This window comes from Cadophora gregata (assembly GCF_030347475.1).
Source record: "Cadophora gregata isolate MNR1 chromosome Unknown scaffold_7, whole genome shotgun sequence".
In the NCBI taxonomy this organism is placed as follows: domain Eukaryota; kingdom Fungi; phylum Ascomycota; class Leotiomycetes; order Helotiales; family Ploettnerulaceae; genus Cadophora; species Cadophora gregata.
In genome coordinates, this window is record NW_026695930.1 from 1,376,190 (window position 1) to 1,391,257 (window position 15,068).

Consider the following 15,068-nt stretch of genomic DNA (forward strand, 5'->3'; position numbering starts at 1 on the left):
AGAGCGATTGAAAACGGAAGGTATATCGTGCCGGCACTCTCATTCCCGTCGGGACCAGGGCCAACCACAGTGAAGCATGTGTTCCCCCAAATGCAGCTCACCGACACAAAACTGTCTAGACAGGTTGATGCACTCGTTGGTATCTGAGGAGCAAGTCGCTGACCCGGCCGCCTTGTGTCACCATCCGTTACACCTCCAATATATTGTCCACTCAGCCTTCGCTGCAACAAGCGCCACCCAAGCCCCAACGACGCACGAGTACCTAATCGTCCTGGTTTGCCCTGTAAAGTGGCAGCAGTGACCAAGTCAAGCTCTGCGTCACCACTCTCCGGGCGAGACACATGCTGCTTGCTGCTTGCTGCAGAGCTGAAATATGCCCGCATCCGTTAGTCTTTCATGGCAATGTGGTGGAGGCTGAGGCTCGCAATCCCTCCGCGAGTTGATCTAGCAAAATGCTCCTGCTCGTTTTAAGAGTGAGGCTCTTGCACTGGGCCCCTTACGTGCAGCTACATCGTGATCACATCCAGAACCCGCATTCTTGCACACGATGGATGTATTCTCTGGTATTGCCGGCACTGTCGGGCTGATAGATGTGCTCTGGAAAGTATCCCACTATCTGAGCAATGTACGGAGTGCCTCAAAAACTATCCAGAAAGACATAGGTTCCCTAGAGGACGAGATTCTTTTACTGATAACGATTAACGACACCATCAAGAACTTGGAACCAACCGACGGAGTAGGTTTACAAGGATCCCAGTCTGCCAAAGTGAGAGAGATATGGGACAACATTAAAAGTACTCAAAAGGCCTGCGAGAAGACACTCTTGAGATTGGAAGGCAAGCTCCGGTTCATCATTGATGGGAAGGGCGAGGCATCAAAAGGGGCCTCCTCTAGTGGTTCAGAGAAACTCGGAAGGTGTGATACGGGCATTGATGATGCAGAGAACGACCAAAGTGGCAGCGAGAAAGAAAGTCGATCTTTCCATTCCCCAGGCTCTGTTGCACCGGAATCAGGCAAGCAAACCATATTGCAAGGTATCAAACGAACATTACGAAAACAAAGTCTTGATCCTGAGATCGCGAAGATCCAACGTCAACTTCAAACTTATCAGATTATCTTGTCGGCTATGCTAACTGCCTTAAATATGTGAGTTTCTAGCTCGATTTGAGAAGCAGTGTGATGATGACTTCGACAGAATAAGCACACAAGATGGTCACCAAGAAAATGGCATGGCCATTCGAAGTCTCTCGGAGAAAGAGGATAGTAACCACCTTGCGTTGCAAGACCAGCTCAAGCAGCTGATAGCCACAGCTAGAGAGGACCATAGTACTGAAGTGAGTCTCTCGCAACTCTGCTGTTTCCTATACGTGTCTTGAAGTCTAACGATGCACAATTCTACATAGCTTCAAGTGGCTATGGCTACCATCACCAAGATGTCCAAGGGAACTCTGAATAGGCACTTCTCGGTGCCCAAGCCTGTGGGCAGTTCCTACACCGGTCGTACTGCGTATCTACAAGAACTGGCCAGCACGATAGAGCATAATACCTCTCCCCAACAATACTCCACACAAAAGCGGTTTGTGGTAGAAGGATTAGGTGGCTCTGGGAAGACCCAGTTTTGCTGCAGGTTTGCAGAACTAAATCGCGAGAAGTACAAACTTCGTTCTCGATGGCAACGTTGAATGCTAATACATGTCTAGATTCTGGGGTATCTTCTTCATTAATGGGTCATCACGCGAGACGGCAAAACAAAGCTTTAAGAGCATCGCCGAAAGAGGAGGCGTGGCAGACAACGAGCGTGCTGCGAAAGACTGGCTTTCGAGCTTAAGCATGGACCAACCATGGTTGCTGATCATTGATAATGTAGACGATCCTGACCTGGAAATTGACGAGTTTTTCCCTGGAGGTGAACGAGGTTTCATACTGATCACGACTCGTGTGCGTGAGAACATTAAACACGGTACCATTGGCCGAAAGTGGTTCACTTTCAATGAACTGGAGAAAGAGTCTGCCATCGAGCTTTTGCTCAGGCGCGCGCGGGTGAAGGAGCCGTGGTCCGAATCAACAAAAGCTTTGGCAGATACAATCGCGAAAGCGCTAGGTTATCTACCGCTGTGTCTTGTCCATGCCGCAACTGCTATCTCGAAAGGCCTTTGCAAACTCCATGAGTACTTGGGATGCTTCCAGGATGCTGTGGTAAGGTTGCGCAAATATTCAAAGAAGAAACAGCCAGCAGCAAGCGATAAGACGATAGACGTTTACCTCGGAGTGTACTCCTCGTATGAAGTCCTCTACTCGAAGCTGGAGAAGACTCCGTCTGAAGAAAATCAAGATGCCATTGAGCTTCTCAAAATATTTGCTTTCTTCGACCGCCAGAATATACGATTTGATATGTTGATAGCTGCTGCTGAAAATCCAGGTTTAGAGGCAAAAGCCGAGAAGCAGGCGAGGATGGGAAAGAAGGAGAAAGGGATTAGGGACTCTTGGACTATCTTCTTTCGAGAGCTGATTTTTGCATTGCGAACAGAAATCTTAAAGGACCGCAGTTATCCGGTACTGCCTGCGATGCTACGATTCGTCACGCAAAATACTGACGATGGCACGGCAGTCGAAACTTTTAGGAACCGGCTCCGGATGGCTCTACTGGTGCTGCAACAATGGTCATTGGCAACACACGATGAAGACCGCGATAGCTACTCGATACATCCTCTCATTCATGATTGGGTAAGGTCGAGGCCACAGATGACCTTGGGAGAACAGGCAGCCTGGTCTCAAGCAGCAGCCAACACTCTTGAACAGTCGATCATACTACCAATCAATGGAATAACAACCCCGAAGGATGCAGACTTGCAAAGGAGTTCTTTGCTCCATCTCATTTATCTTCGCGCTCGCAGACGCGAAATGTTAGCTACGATCGACAGTAATGTCAAATCACGGCGACTACCACGCAGCTTGCTCCCAGTCATTACGTCAAAGCCCGACACTATCGTCACTGATCGGTCTCAAGCAAAGCAGTCAGCAAAATTTAGCTACATATATTTCCTCTGCGGTCGGTACAGGGAAGCACAGGTTCTTCAGGAAGCTGTAAGGGATTACCTAGTACCCAACTTGGGCTTAGAGCACAGCCTATCGATGCGGGTTTCCCGCTTCTTAGCAACAACATACTGGCTTGGCGGTGGTCGTTTCAATGACGCAGCTGCATTAACGGAGAAAATACTTGACGCTGCAATTAGGGAGCTTGGTGCCATGAACGAGATGACGCTAAGCCTCATGGATGAGCTAGGAGGGATACGAAATTTTCAAGGCCGCTTTCCCGAAGCCAAAGAACTTTTGTAAGCAGCTGTCGAGGGGAGACGCCGCGTCTGCGGACCAAACCATCTTGACACGCTCTGTTCTATCGATAAACTCGGATCATTGTATTGGGCAATGTTTGACTGGGATAAATGTAAACAGCAACACACAATAGCGTTCAATGGAATGTCGCGTCATCAGGAGATGGGACCCGACCACGAGAAAACAATTCTAGCCCAGGAGAATCTGGCAGTGGTGAATCTAGAACTTGGAAAGGAACACTACCAAAAGGCTCATGATATGATGATGGACGTCGTTGACAGACGCATCAAGACGATGGGCAAAGAGGCACCGTGGACGCTGATGGCTTTGAACAATCTTGCGTGGGCCAAACATCATCTAGGAGACAATCTCGAGGCCGAGAAAATACTGCGGGAGGGATTGGTGATTGCGCATCGCGATGTAGGTGAGGATCATCACGGAGTTCTGTCTGCAAAGCGACGTTTGGCATGGATCCTAGCCGTGCAAGGAATGTCCTTGCAAGGAGAATCCGCGAAAAGCAAGTTCGAAGAAGCTGAACAGATTTTTATCTACTTGCTTGATCGAAAACACTACCAAGGCGGAATACGCGTGTCTGGGGCTGTCAAGGGAGATCAAAGGGACCGGATCTTCAATCTCTACAAGTTCGTTGAGTTTTGGGAGATGCGGAAGGTCTACGACAAGGCTCTTACCCACTGTCAAGAGCTCTGCGATATATTGCGGGAGTCGGACCATCCGATTGCCGAGATGTCCAGGAAGAAAAGAGCGAGTCTTGAGCAGCTTGCAAGAAATGCGAGCTGCATCGACGGATCTTAATCGAGACTCTCAGCAATGTATTGGGTGGGCACGAACCAGGACGGTGGCGAAAACCTGGTCACGAATGGGGGGTTTCTTCTGTGGATATCCAGTAAGACGTACTTGGGTGATTTGGGGGTGTTCTGGATCACAGGGAGTTGAGGAAGCCTTGGCATTTTTGCATTTTCCTTGTCATGTCATGTACAACAACTTCTATTGGAGGAGTCTCAGGCTGCACAGAAATAACAGCAGTACAGTGCGACTTGTGGGCGGAAATCTACGTCTACAGCACGCTCAAGATTTCGTGTAATTCAAATAGTAGCTACGAAGGTAAAATCAAGTCATCTTTCCCGAGAGACTGCGTGAGTCGAGGCGAATAGGTGAGGTTCCCAAAGCTTTGCGGACAATCCTATCCTCACTTTACCTGAAAGAAAACTTCAATGGGATTTCCTGCTGGAAGTTCAGTAGGCTCATACCGCCGCACGGCTGGTCAGGTACCATAGCACGTCCCCACCGTCCTGGGCCATGTTCCTCCTCGTGCATCGCCTGTTGGCCACAGGCTATTTACTCAAAAGCTGCACCTACTGATCCACCTAAAGCCGGGGCAGCAACATGATTGACTGGAATGCGTGTTCTGTCAGTTTCATTCAACAACACCCGGCAGGCTTCATGTGCACGATTTCATCGAGTGAAACTCGTGATTTGCGGTGTATCTCTGGCAGTCGGGACATGGGCACAGGTGGGCGGGGTGGCTAGGTGCAGTCACTCCCTTACAAGGCTTCCAGGGTACGAAATCTAAGTCAGCGGTCTCGCATCTGGCTGTCACCTCCATTTCCTTGTCTGTCCAGCTGCCTTGACTTTCTCTACACTTCTCTGTGCTAATGCTTCCTGAGTTTGTTTGCTTTGAGGCTGATCTCGCTCTACTCGGCAATCTATTGACAAAGTATAATGGCAAAACCTTCGCCCCTCGCAACGTCAACACGGTGCAACCGGAGTGCAGGACCAGAACCATCTTTCTCGCCACCATCATACACCATGAAACAGATCCACGACGCAATTCCATCCCACTGCTTCCATCGGAACACTTTACGATCGTTCAATTACATCCTTCGCGACATTGCCTTCGCCGCTGTACTAGCTTCATCCGGAACTCAGATATCTGCGATTGCATTCCATCCGCTACGCGTCATGTCCTGGGTCATCTATACTTTTTTACAGGGTCTTGTTTTCACGGGATTGTGGGAACTCGCTCATCAGTGTGGGCATCAAGCTCTATCCCCTTCGAGGACATTCAACAACAGCGCAGGATTATTGATTCATTCTTTTCTGCTCGTACCTTATCACAGCTGGAGATTTACCCACGCCCAGCATCACAAATCGACCAACAACATCGAGCAAGACATCGCATTTGTACCTGACACAAAAGAAGTTTGGCTTGCGGCACGGCAAAAACGGTCTACAGAACCAATTTTTGGGTATTGGGAGATGGTAGAAGACATGCCGATTGTCAATTTGCTTATTCTGATAGGACACCAGCTCATTGCATGGCCTAGTAAGTGTTTTTGTTGCTCTAATACTTAATATCTTCTTAGCTCTTGTGTCGATGATAATCACTCAAAGAAATCGCCCGAAAGCATTTGCAAAGCTGCGGGTTGGACATCGGCAGGATTATGCTACCTGTCATCGTCATAAACAGTGCACATATACTGAACATCCCATCTTGATAGCTTATCTCTTAATCAACAACTTCGCTCTACCACGTATGCGGGCCTATTCATGGTGGAAAAGGTCTCATTTCTATTTCGGAGGTGATGGGCCTAACTTCAGACCTTCAGAGAGCAATGATGTTGTCCTCAGTACGATTGGAGTTGGATTGTTCGGAGTACTCTTGTATGCAGCTACTGTACGCTTCGGATTCTGCGCTGTGTTTCTCTTCTATGGAGCGCCCTGGCTATGGACAAACCACTGGATCTGTACGTCGTTCTCGTTTGTTCTGCTAAGGGATGATGGAGTCCTATGAGATCTGCAGCATGCTGATCTATACACAACAGTGGCAATCACCTTCTTGCAACACACGGACATATCTCTTCCGTACTACCAAACCAAGAGTTGGTCATTTATTCGTGGCTGTGCCTCCACGATCGACCGAGACTTCGGCTTCATCGGCCGAAATCTGTTTCATGGAGCTATCGAGTATCACGTTCTCCATCACCACGTGTGTAGAATTCCATTCTACCATGCCAAGGAAGCTTCGAATGCTATCCAAGCAGTGATGGGGTCCCATTACCAGAGTGACATGAAGACTCCTTATCTGTGGGCATTCTGGAAGAACTACAACAAATGTCGGTTCGTGGAAGAGAAGGACCCTGGTAGCGATGTTTATTTCTTTGGGACGAATTGATACTTCTGTTGCTGTGGAGAGGACAGGCCTGGGGCGTAAGATCGATCTATTTACGGTAAAATTTAGATTTCTCCTGGGCCCAGCTGCGTCGACCGCAGGGAATGAAGACCCACAATGTACTCTGTGGTGGATTCTAGAGAGGAATTGCATCAGTAAAGCCGTTTAGAAAGACCTATATTTGAAAATACGAATCACCGTTCGGTGCGGTAGGAGAAGGTATCCATACATTGAATGTGCGTCGCGACAGAAAAACAAAGAGTTTGTGAATCGCAATTTGGAGCTGGAAGAAGCGGGAATTTACAACGGCGCTTCAGGGCAGAGCGTCGAATATCAGCTAAGGTTGTAAGACGATGTCACCAAATCAGCTTGTATCTAGTTACCCATGTTGCCAAACATTAGGACTTTTCAACGAGGCAGCATAAAAATCAGGATGTTTCGAACGGAAGATTTGCTCGCCTCGACGATATTCTAATATAGATAATTGCTAAATCTACCACTGTTTGGGTCTACGCGAATTGCTGAGGAACGTGCTGTGCTCACCATGGCTTACATGTTCGAGACTGTACAGGTACCGTTGGTGACGGGAAAGAGCAACGGTCAGGCGGTCCTTACAAATAACTCGTTGTAAGCTTAATTATCAAATTGAAGCGGAGATATGACCAGCGGCCCATAGGGTATGACTGTCAACTCAACTGTAGTGTACATGTAGCGAGATCGTTATCTTAATCACCCCCGACGTCTGGTTCAGCGGCCAAAGAAGATGACGGACAAATAATTGCCTCATTTGTTCCTCCAAAAGACTTTTTGCACCCTGATAATAATGATCTAAATCAACAATTTTCAAGTCAACAAGAGTATCTGTAGCCACCGAGCTGGTCTATTCACGTGATTTCTGAGCTATCCCAAAAAGGGTTAGATCACCACGAAAATTAGCTTCGGCAAGAATAATTTGGAGCTCAAGAATTTCGAGTCTGGTCCTGGAGGAGCTCGCATTATTACCATACAACGACACAGAAAGGGATCATCGGAACAGCCAGTCAAAATGGCTATGATCGTTGCTCCCAAGGATGTGGATTACACCATTAAGCCCGAGGCTGCCACCCCAGCTGCAGACTCGAGCGAATGGCCGCTTCTGTTAAAAAATTACACCAATTGTACGATGATCTTCTGCTTCAATTGCTGTGCAGATGGTGGACTGACTGATTGATAGTACTTGTACGCACTGGACACTTCACTCCCATTCCAGTTGGCTGCAATCCTCTCAATCGCGACCTCAAGTCATACATCAGCTCGGGTGTGATCAATCTCGACAAACCCTCAAACCCCTCCAGTCACGAAGTCGTCGCATGGGTTAAGCGCATGCTAAGGTACGAAAAACCAGTATGATTTGCTCGGAAAAGTATACTGATTGAAGTCTAGAGTGGAAAAAACTGGTCACAGCGGTACCCTCGATCCCAAGGTTACTGGATGTTTGATCGTGTGCATTGACCGTGCAACAAGACTCGTCAAGTCGCAACAAGGTGCTGGAAAGGAGTATGTCTGCGTGATACGATTACACGATAAGCTTCCAGGAGGTGAAGCACAGTTTGCGCGAGCTCTTGAGACATTGACCGGTGCCCTTTTCCAACGCCCTCCTTTGATCTCCGCGGTGAAGCGACAACTCCGTATCCGAACCATTCACGAAAGCAAGCTGTACGAGTTCGACAATGAGAGACACCTGGGCGTTTTCTGGGTCAGCTGTGAAGCAGGAACCTATATCCGTACACTGTGTGTCCATTTAGGTCTCTTGTTGGGTGTCGGAGCTCATATGCAAGAATTGCGCCGTGTTCGCAGTGGTGCTATGGACGAGACCAAGGGTATGGTCACTCTTCACGATGTGTTGGATGCCCAGTGGATGCAGGATAACACTCGCGACGAGTCCTACTTGAGAAGAGTGATTTCACCTTTGGAAACACTTCTCACCACCTACAAGAGAATTGTTGTAAAGGACAGTGCTGTCAATGCTGTATGCTATGGTGCCAAGTTGATGATTCCCGGTTTACTGCGTTATGGTATGTCATCTTTTCAAGTCTTTGGAGTAGATAGCGCTAACAAATTCTTCAGAGTCTGGTATTGAGGTTCACGAGGAGGTTGTGCTTATGACTACCAAGGGAGAGGCCATTGCTTTGGGCATTGCCCAAATGTCAACAGTTGAGCTCTCGACTTGCGATCACGGAGTCGTCGCAAAGGTCAAGCGTTGCATTATGGAGCGCGATCTTTACCCAAGAAGATGGGGACTTGGACCTGTGGCTTTGGAGAAGAAGAAGATGAAGGCTGATGGCAAGCTTGACAAGTATGGCCGAGCCAACGAAGCTACCCCCGCAAAATGGAACAATGAGTACAAGGATTTCAACGCTCCCCTCGAAGGCTCTGCTCCAGCTCCAATCGCCGCTCCGGAAACCCCGGCCAAGATTGCGGAATCATCACCAGCTGGTTCCCCCGACCCAGATGTTTCCATGATTAGTAATGGTGTAGAGGATGGTGGCAAGAAGCGTAAGAGACACGAGGGCGAGACAGCGGAAGAGAAGGCCGAGCGCAAGCGGAAGAAGAAGGAGAAGAAAGAGAAGAAGGCGAAGAAGGAAGGCAAGAAGGTCGAGGATAGCGACAGCGATTGAACCGGTTAATTTGGGACATTGGCTTGCTTTCTGTGCATATTCCACACGGCGTTAGTGTATCATACTTGCTGAAGGGCAGGATAAGGATAAAAGCGGAGTTTGCAGGAAATTGAATTTTTGTTAAAGCAGTCCCGTTACAAACATGGGTGTGACTCTTTTCAACAGGTGCGATGTCTATCTGGACTTTGTCTTGATCAGTTCTGGGCCATATGCTTTGGAGATAGACGTTCTTGGCCCCAGCGAGCTTTGTGAGAGGACTCGATAAGAGGCTTTGAGAATTAAGATTTCTTCTTCATTATAGTATTCCACTAGTATTTCCATACCGATGCTTCTCCGCGAAATCATACATCACCTGGTAGTTCTTGCACTGGTGTTCTACATTCCATCCATTCACGGCTTTTGTACCTGCATCTTCACCCGCCAACTCGAATGCAGGTTCCAGTGTCATGTCTCCTGCACACATAATGCCCTGTCGAAGATAGTCGAAGCAGTGAGCGAGGTGCGAGGTGTGCTCCAGGCGCGAAGTACCATTCTCGTTGATCATACTCTCGAAAGCTGATTTGAGGCTAGCCTTTGAAAATGTGCGCATTAGCATTGTTCCTGAAAATGCTGGTGGACGGAGGCCTACTATGCAATGCAATTGGTGGAACATGGATATACAGAAATGTTTGATCTCTACCTCTACTCCACCATCTTCTTGAGGGACTTCGACGGGCATCACTATGAAACCTCTTCCTACTGCAAGGCCAGCCGTTGTTAGCGAGTGGAGGCGCACAGCATGAAATGAACGTACATGGGATCAGCTTCGACCACGCATCGTCCTTCGCCCTCTCTACCTCGAATTCGACATAACCGTTGAACACCACCGATTGGTCCCGAGGAACTGCGTATGCATCAGCTCAGAGCCAACACCAGCAAGGACGCTATCCCAACTTACTATCAGGTATTAACGAAGACGAGACTGGCATTCTCCGGAAGACTTCTGGTTGTAGAATTATCACTGAGGCAATAAACATTGATATGAGATAAAGTCCCAATAGAACGAAGAAAGCTACTCGATATCCTAGGAACACTCGCCGAGCTACACTTCCGTTGTGTTTTACATGCTCAAGAGAATCCCAAGACTCGGCACCTGCGACCTTTCTGTAGCCTGAGTTGAAAGAGTTGAAATGCTTGGATGAAGACATTATTTGGTAAAGAACAAAAGTCCAGAGGACATTAGTTGAATTCTGTAAAACTCAGAAACGAAGCAAAGACATAATAAAAGATACGCCCACGGAAGATTTCCTATGAAATCACGCTAGGCCAGACCTGTAGCACTGGTTCACTGTGCCATGCGAGGTTGGCGGCATCACTGAGACCGAGACCGAGAGCGGACGATTTAGATGGGACGACAACCGTCTCACGGGAGAGGATTGCCGGGTGTGTAGCTTTGAGTCTGACCTGTACCGCCAAAAACTTTCAAACCTTATCTCAACTCAAATCATCCCATCATCAATTTGAATTCGCTCTAAATCATCTAACCTTTGATGTGCTTTGCGGAGAAATCCCAAACCTGTAACCTGGAAGCTCGAAACCAAGCTTTTCTGGGATGATCATCCGTGCCTCGTTTGTTTCGTGATTCGCTGATGTCTCTGTCATTCATGAACCGCGATGATTGGAACCGGTGACAATTGAACTCGGGTATCTTCCTCCCGGGTTTCAGGCTTTCGGCACCTATGCTCGCTATGATATGCCATGCCTTGGGAATTAGTGATTGAAATGGCACCTGGTACTCTATTGATAGGACGGGAAAGTTGAGCCCTTGTGTTTGGTTGTTACATCTAATTGAGGCTGTGAGCGGTTTGGCTACAAAAAATTCATCATCTACCTTTGATGGTTGAAGAAGCACTTACAGAATGGTATTTAGGTACGCCATCGTTGACTTGGCACTTGGTTCTTGAAGCAGGTTCAGAAATACTTTTGAAGACCTTTTCGGTTGGAACTGGTACGACAGAGGGTGAAGTCGCTGTCCTGAGACTACTATCGGAGGAACAGCTACAGATCGTGCCCAGAACTCCGTTTGGTCTCGCAAAATAGCTTGGAGAAGCGAGTGTCGTGTTTACTTCCCGCTAGGTGGTGCAGAAAGCTCGGCTGCTGGTGGTAGTGGATGTCAGATGCAATGTGTATTGTATTTTGCCTTTTGTGAATAGGTCATTCCAGTTAGCTGGATTGCAGTATCCAGTAGGATCTCATGTAGAAACTTGTGAGCAGGTTTTACTTTTTCTTTCATCGCGCAACGGAGCAGAGCTGACTTGGACTTTGGAGTGAAGGAAGAAATCAGAAGGGAGCGAGTTTCAAGCCAAGAGATAACTTTCACGGCTCCTCAACCTTGTATCTCAGCATGCTGCTGTCATTGTAAAGGATGCTGATCAGCAAATTGACCCCCACGTCTTCAATTTTTTATGATCGGAAAAGTTGGAAAGGATTAAAATGGAATACAATTCGGGCCAGGACTCGGAAACGGAGCCACGTCATTGGTCCGCTCGCCCTCTCGCATCGAGCCCAATCGGACCAAGTCTCACGATGCTCTCGAATTAGAACAACTTCACGTCCGGTCCAGGCCAGCCCAGGACGGTATCGACTGCTATTAATACACCCAGCTATTCATCAGACGTCTGTCATCACTGGCCGTGCAGAGCGGTATAAAAAGGAACGCTCCCTCCAATGTCGCGTGGGGTTCGATTCGACGTCTCCAGCATGTCTCGATATACAACACAGCTTCGAATTTTGCCTCAGCGACAGTGTCCACAACGAGACTCCTTCGAGCACCTTCTGGACCATGTCGATGAGCTTATCGATTGGTATTTGGAACTTGGACGCTTCGACGCTGGCCTCGCAGATGATGTGTCTTGGTGCTGGCCAACACCCATGAAGCCATTGGTCATTTGCGGAATAGGAGATGGACGTATAGCAGGTCCTCGGCCATTTCCCAAAGAACAACAATGTCGAAGGATGGAGGTTCACTGGCCGAGATACATGGAGGTATACTGACTTGGCCTGGCGTCTGGACGAGCACGAAATACTTGGATTGCGACCGGTATGGACTGCTGGGAATACCTAAAGCCCAACTATGGATCGAAGGATAAGAGGCGACGTAGGCGTGGCAGAAGTACAGCGACGCGGGTGACGGCTCTCCAATACCCAGCTGTCAGGAATTCCCCGGGGGCGGTTCTTACTGTTGCTGCCAGTGGCCATCCTGTATCCGAAGACAGAATTCTCAATCTCAGTACAGGAATACACCTTCAGCACAACAGTCGACCGTCACTACATCTACGGGAATAATCGCGACTAAGATCTCGTCTTAGAAAGAGGTGTCGTGGAGTTGATGAAAGAAGAGAGCCAATGGTAGGCCGCCAGTGTCGCAACTGCTAAACGTTAACGAAATTACGAACCTAATGGGTTCACTTGACATGCCCGCAGAGAGTCAGAAGAAGGAAGAACGTCTCAATTTGTTCCTAATGCGAAAACTACCCTCTTCTCCAACGCCTGAAGGCAACCAACAGTCCGTCCGGTTCACCATGCTTATCTCGGACACTGTTACCGGGGCCTGAGATGTCAATCCGATCTGGCACTCATTACTGGAATGAAGACGGCAGCAATGGCACGATCATAGGAGCTTCGGAGAGATTATTGGAACACATTGAATTATTGACAAGCAGGATTCTCAGGAAAACCTAAGAATAGAGGACTGCCGAGAAGCGTCACCGTTCCCTCAAGATGTTGATCCAGGGGACTATTTTGTTTCTGTTCTCTACGAAGCAGCCGCAGCGCATTGCCATGATAATACGGGTACGACGCCAATCATGCCACAAACCCATCGACCATGGGACAACTTATCAAGCACCGATCATCATGGCCATGATGAGTATTTGTGTCACGGCGAGAATTGCTAAGACTGGCTGCAGCAAGCTTTTAAGCAGATCCTTCTTGCTGGGAGATGCATGCATCAAAGGACTGTCTCGGACCGAGGTCACAACAGGCTGAGGTCCGATTGTTGGTGATTGACTTGCATGAAGTGCACCAGTTCAAGTTCCTTACCAAACGAGACCAGGGAAGCTGTGGTAGAGCATTCACCGTGTAGCCCCAAGAGCACCTTTGATAGGTAGGCTTTATCCAAGACCCTTTCCTCTCATCCCCAGCAGGCTTCTGCCATCACGCTCGGCTGTCCTGTCGTTGGGCCACAAAAGGAGTGTGACTAGAAAGGCACCCACCTGGGGGAAAATGATGATCGGTGAAGACGCGGAAGACATGTCTTCAGAGGGCGGACGTTTAATGTAATCACCAACTAGGCATCCTCTTTCGCACCTGCCTCTATTCGTCCACAATTAACCAGAGTTGTGGGAAATCGGTGTCGAGATAAGGGCTTTGATGATACCTTGGCCAGAGCTCCGTTCCTGCTCCACTGTGTCCTGAGTGGACAATATCCTTAAAACCAACAGAACCAACAACACCATGCCATATTCAGGCGGTCATGCAAACAATCCGTCCCGAACTCCCCGATCGCTGAGATCGACTAGTGCTTCGGCAGGTGGCGCCACACCAACCAGAGAGGTCGAATTCCATAACGGCTTGATAATCGGAGTACAAGCAATGTCCACCAGATTCAAGGCAGACAGAAGCTTCCGGATGCAACAGACGCCATTTCTTCATATCCTTGCTAGCACAGCCCTCTATTTGCTTGTAAGTGCTCGGGAGCTGCCGTTATGCATCTCGTCACGTTTTCAAATGGCTTCTCTCTTGTTTTTCTCCCCTCATCTACTCTTGTGGAAGGTCATTGGCGACTGTTGGGCGACGTGCAGGTATTTGCCAGAATAGGCTGCATGCAGAGTCCTTGTCGTTATGCAGCCACTATCACACATTTGCCGCTTCCGCGTTTCTTGAGCACAGTGTCTGGTTCTCTAAGCGCGACAACGGTAGAAATCGTATGATCGACCATGCACCTCCAAAGACTGCCAGGCAGGGCAGGCATGGCACGAGAGAAATTTACATTTAATTTACCTGTTTGTTTTGTCCGAAAGCAGCAACGAAGTGGCTGACCTGCCTTAAACAGTTGGTGGGCAGCCTGAGAAAGTTCTTATCTCGCCTATGACGAGCGTGATACTGATGGGTGGTCAGCCCTCAGGCGCAGGCTCGCTAGGGCTGTACAACGCGGGCCACCACAACCCAACACAACCACCACCCACTGTTGTCCCTGCCAGGCTCCCACGGGCAAGTGTGCCCTGGGTGCCCTGGGTGCCCTGGCTGAGTTGCACAGCACTCTACAGACAGTACAGTACTACTCCGTATATTAAAATCCTGCAAGAGCTCACAACGCGGTCAGGGATGCGGACCTCCAGCGCTTGTCGAGGCCTTTCATTGGCCTCGCTTGTGCCCCTTGCTGCCCAGATCTGCACCACTGACGAGGCGTTCTTCATCCACACATATCGTGGTGGTTGCGGGCTTGCAGGGCCACACCTATGCGACCAAGCGCGGTGTACCTGTCCCTGGCCCTCTCATTGGAGCATTCGCTTTCGATTCTTGTAAGAATTTAGCATCAACACCATGGCTGATGTCCTCAGTACCGACTCCACGGTCAACGGCGACTGGGGAGTTCGGATAAACTTGCGACAGCTGGTCTGTGAGTGGCTGCCTTTGTTCTGTTTGGCTGTCAAGCCGCAGAGAAACATGTTGGGGGCGAGGCCCTTGAGAGGCATCTCTGCGGAGGAGTGCTGCAGGGGATGCATGTAAGGTGTGTTGCGCTGTTGCGTCCTCTATCGATACTCGGAGCTGGACCTGCAGCCCGGGAGTAAGTGCCCGTATATGATGGGGAGCTTCCCGTTATCTAGTCTTTCCTCACCTCTGCGTCT

At 48.9% G+C, this 15,068-nt stretch overlaps 5 protein-coding genes across 5 annotated transcripts; 4 read left to right on the plus strand and 1 right to left on the minus strand.

The window, feature by feature from the left end:
• Positions 1–547: 547 nt before the first annotated feature.
• ONS95_013201 (uncharacterized protein) lies at positions 548–3,336 on the plus strand (the record flags this gene model as incomplete). Its single annotated transcript, XM_058506838.1, has 4 exons — positions 548–1,146; positions 1,196–1,334; positions 1,404–1,651; positions 1,701–3,336. 4 exons carry the CDS (start codon positions 548–550, stop codon positions 3,334–3,336), a joined length of 2,622 nt encoding a protein of 873 aa, XP_058357568.1.
• Positions 3,337–3,495: 159 nt separating this feature from the next.
• On the plus strand, positions 3,496–4,146 carry ONS95_013202 (uncharacterized protein; the record flags this gene model as incomplete). The annotated part of the gene is made up of 1 exon (XM_058506839.1): positions 3,496–4,146. The coding sequence occupies one exon, from the start codon at positions 3,496–3,498 to the stop codon at positions 4,144–4,146; it is 651 nt and encodes a 216-aa protein (XP_058357569.1).
• An 823-nt stretch (positions 4,147–4,969) lies between these two features.
• On the plus strand, positions 4,970–6,980 carry ONS95_013203 (uncharacterized protein). The gene is made up of 2 exons (XM_058506840.1): positions 4,970–5,677; positions 5,853–6,980. Exons 1-2 carry the CDS (start codon positions 5,074–5,076, stop codon positions 6,143–6,145), a joined length of 897 nt encoding a protein of 298 aa, XP_058357570.1. The 5' UTR covers positions 4,970–5,073; the 3' UTR covers positions 6,146–6,980.
• Positions 6,981–7,513: 533 nt separating this feature from the next.
• Positions 7,514–9,449, plus strand: CBF5 (centromere/microtubule-binding protein cbf5). The gene is made up of 4 exons (XM_058506841.1): positions 7,514–7,680; positions 7,737–7,893; positions 7,946–8,577; positions 8,630–9,449. The coding sequence occupies exons 1-4, from the start codon at positions 7,569–7,571 to the stop codon at positions 9,178–9,180; spliced, it is 1,452 nt and encodes a 483-aa protein (XP_058357571.1). The 5' UTR covers positions 7,514–7,568; the 3' UTR covers positions 9,181–9,449.
• A 26-nt stretch (positions 9,450–9,475) lies between these two features.
• On the minus strand, positions 9,476–10,367 carry ONS95_013205 (uncharacterized protein; the record flags this gene model as incomplete). The annotated part of the gene is made up of 4 exons (XM_058506842.1): positions 9,476–9,751; positions 9,809–9,918; positions 9,974–10,063; positions 10,118–10,367. The coding sequence occupies 4 exons, from the start codon at positions 10,365–10,367 to the stop codon at positions 9,476–9,478; spliced, it is 726 nt and encodes a 241-aa protein (XP_058357572.1).
• Between the last annotated feature and the right edge of the window lie 4,701 nt (positions 10,368–15,068).

What these genes read in the sequence shown, in the direction of transcription:
- ONS95_013203 (XM_058506840.1), top strand. Translation starts at nt 5,074, where the DNA reads ATGGCAAAACCTTCGCCCCTCGCAACGTCAACACGGTGCAACCGGAGT. An exon ending in CCAGCTCATTGCATGGCCTA is followed by an intron (nt 5,678 to 5,852) that starts GTAAGTGTTTTT and finishes CCATCTTGATAG; the next exon opens with CTTATCTCTTAATCAACAAC.
- CBF5 (XM_058506841.1), top strand. Translation starts at nt 7,569, where the DNA reads ATGGCTATGATCGTTGCTCCCAAGGATGTGGATTACACCATTAAGCCC. An exon ending in TGGGTTAAGCGCATGCTAAG is followed by an intron (nt 7,894 to 7,945) that starts GTACGAAAAACC and finishes ATTGAAGTCTAG; the next exon opens with AGTGGAAAAAACTGGTCACA. An exon ending in TCCCGGTTTACTGCGTTATG is followed by an intron (nt 8,578 to 8,629) that starts GTATGTCATCTT and finishes CAAATTCTTCAG; the next exon opens with AGTCTGGTATTGAGGTTCAC.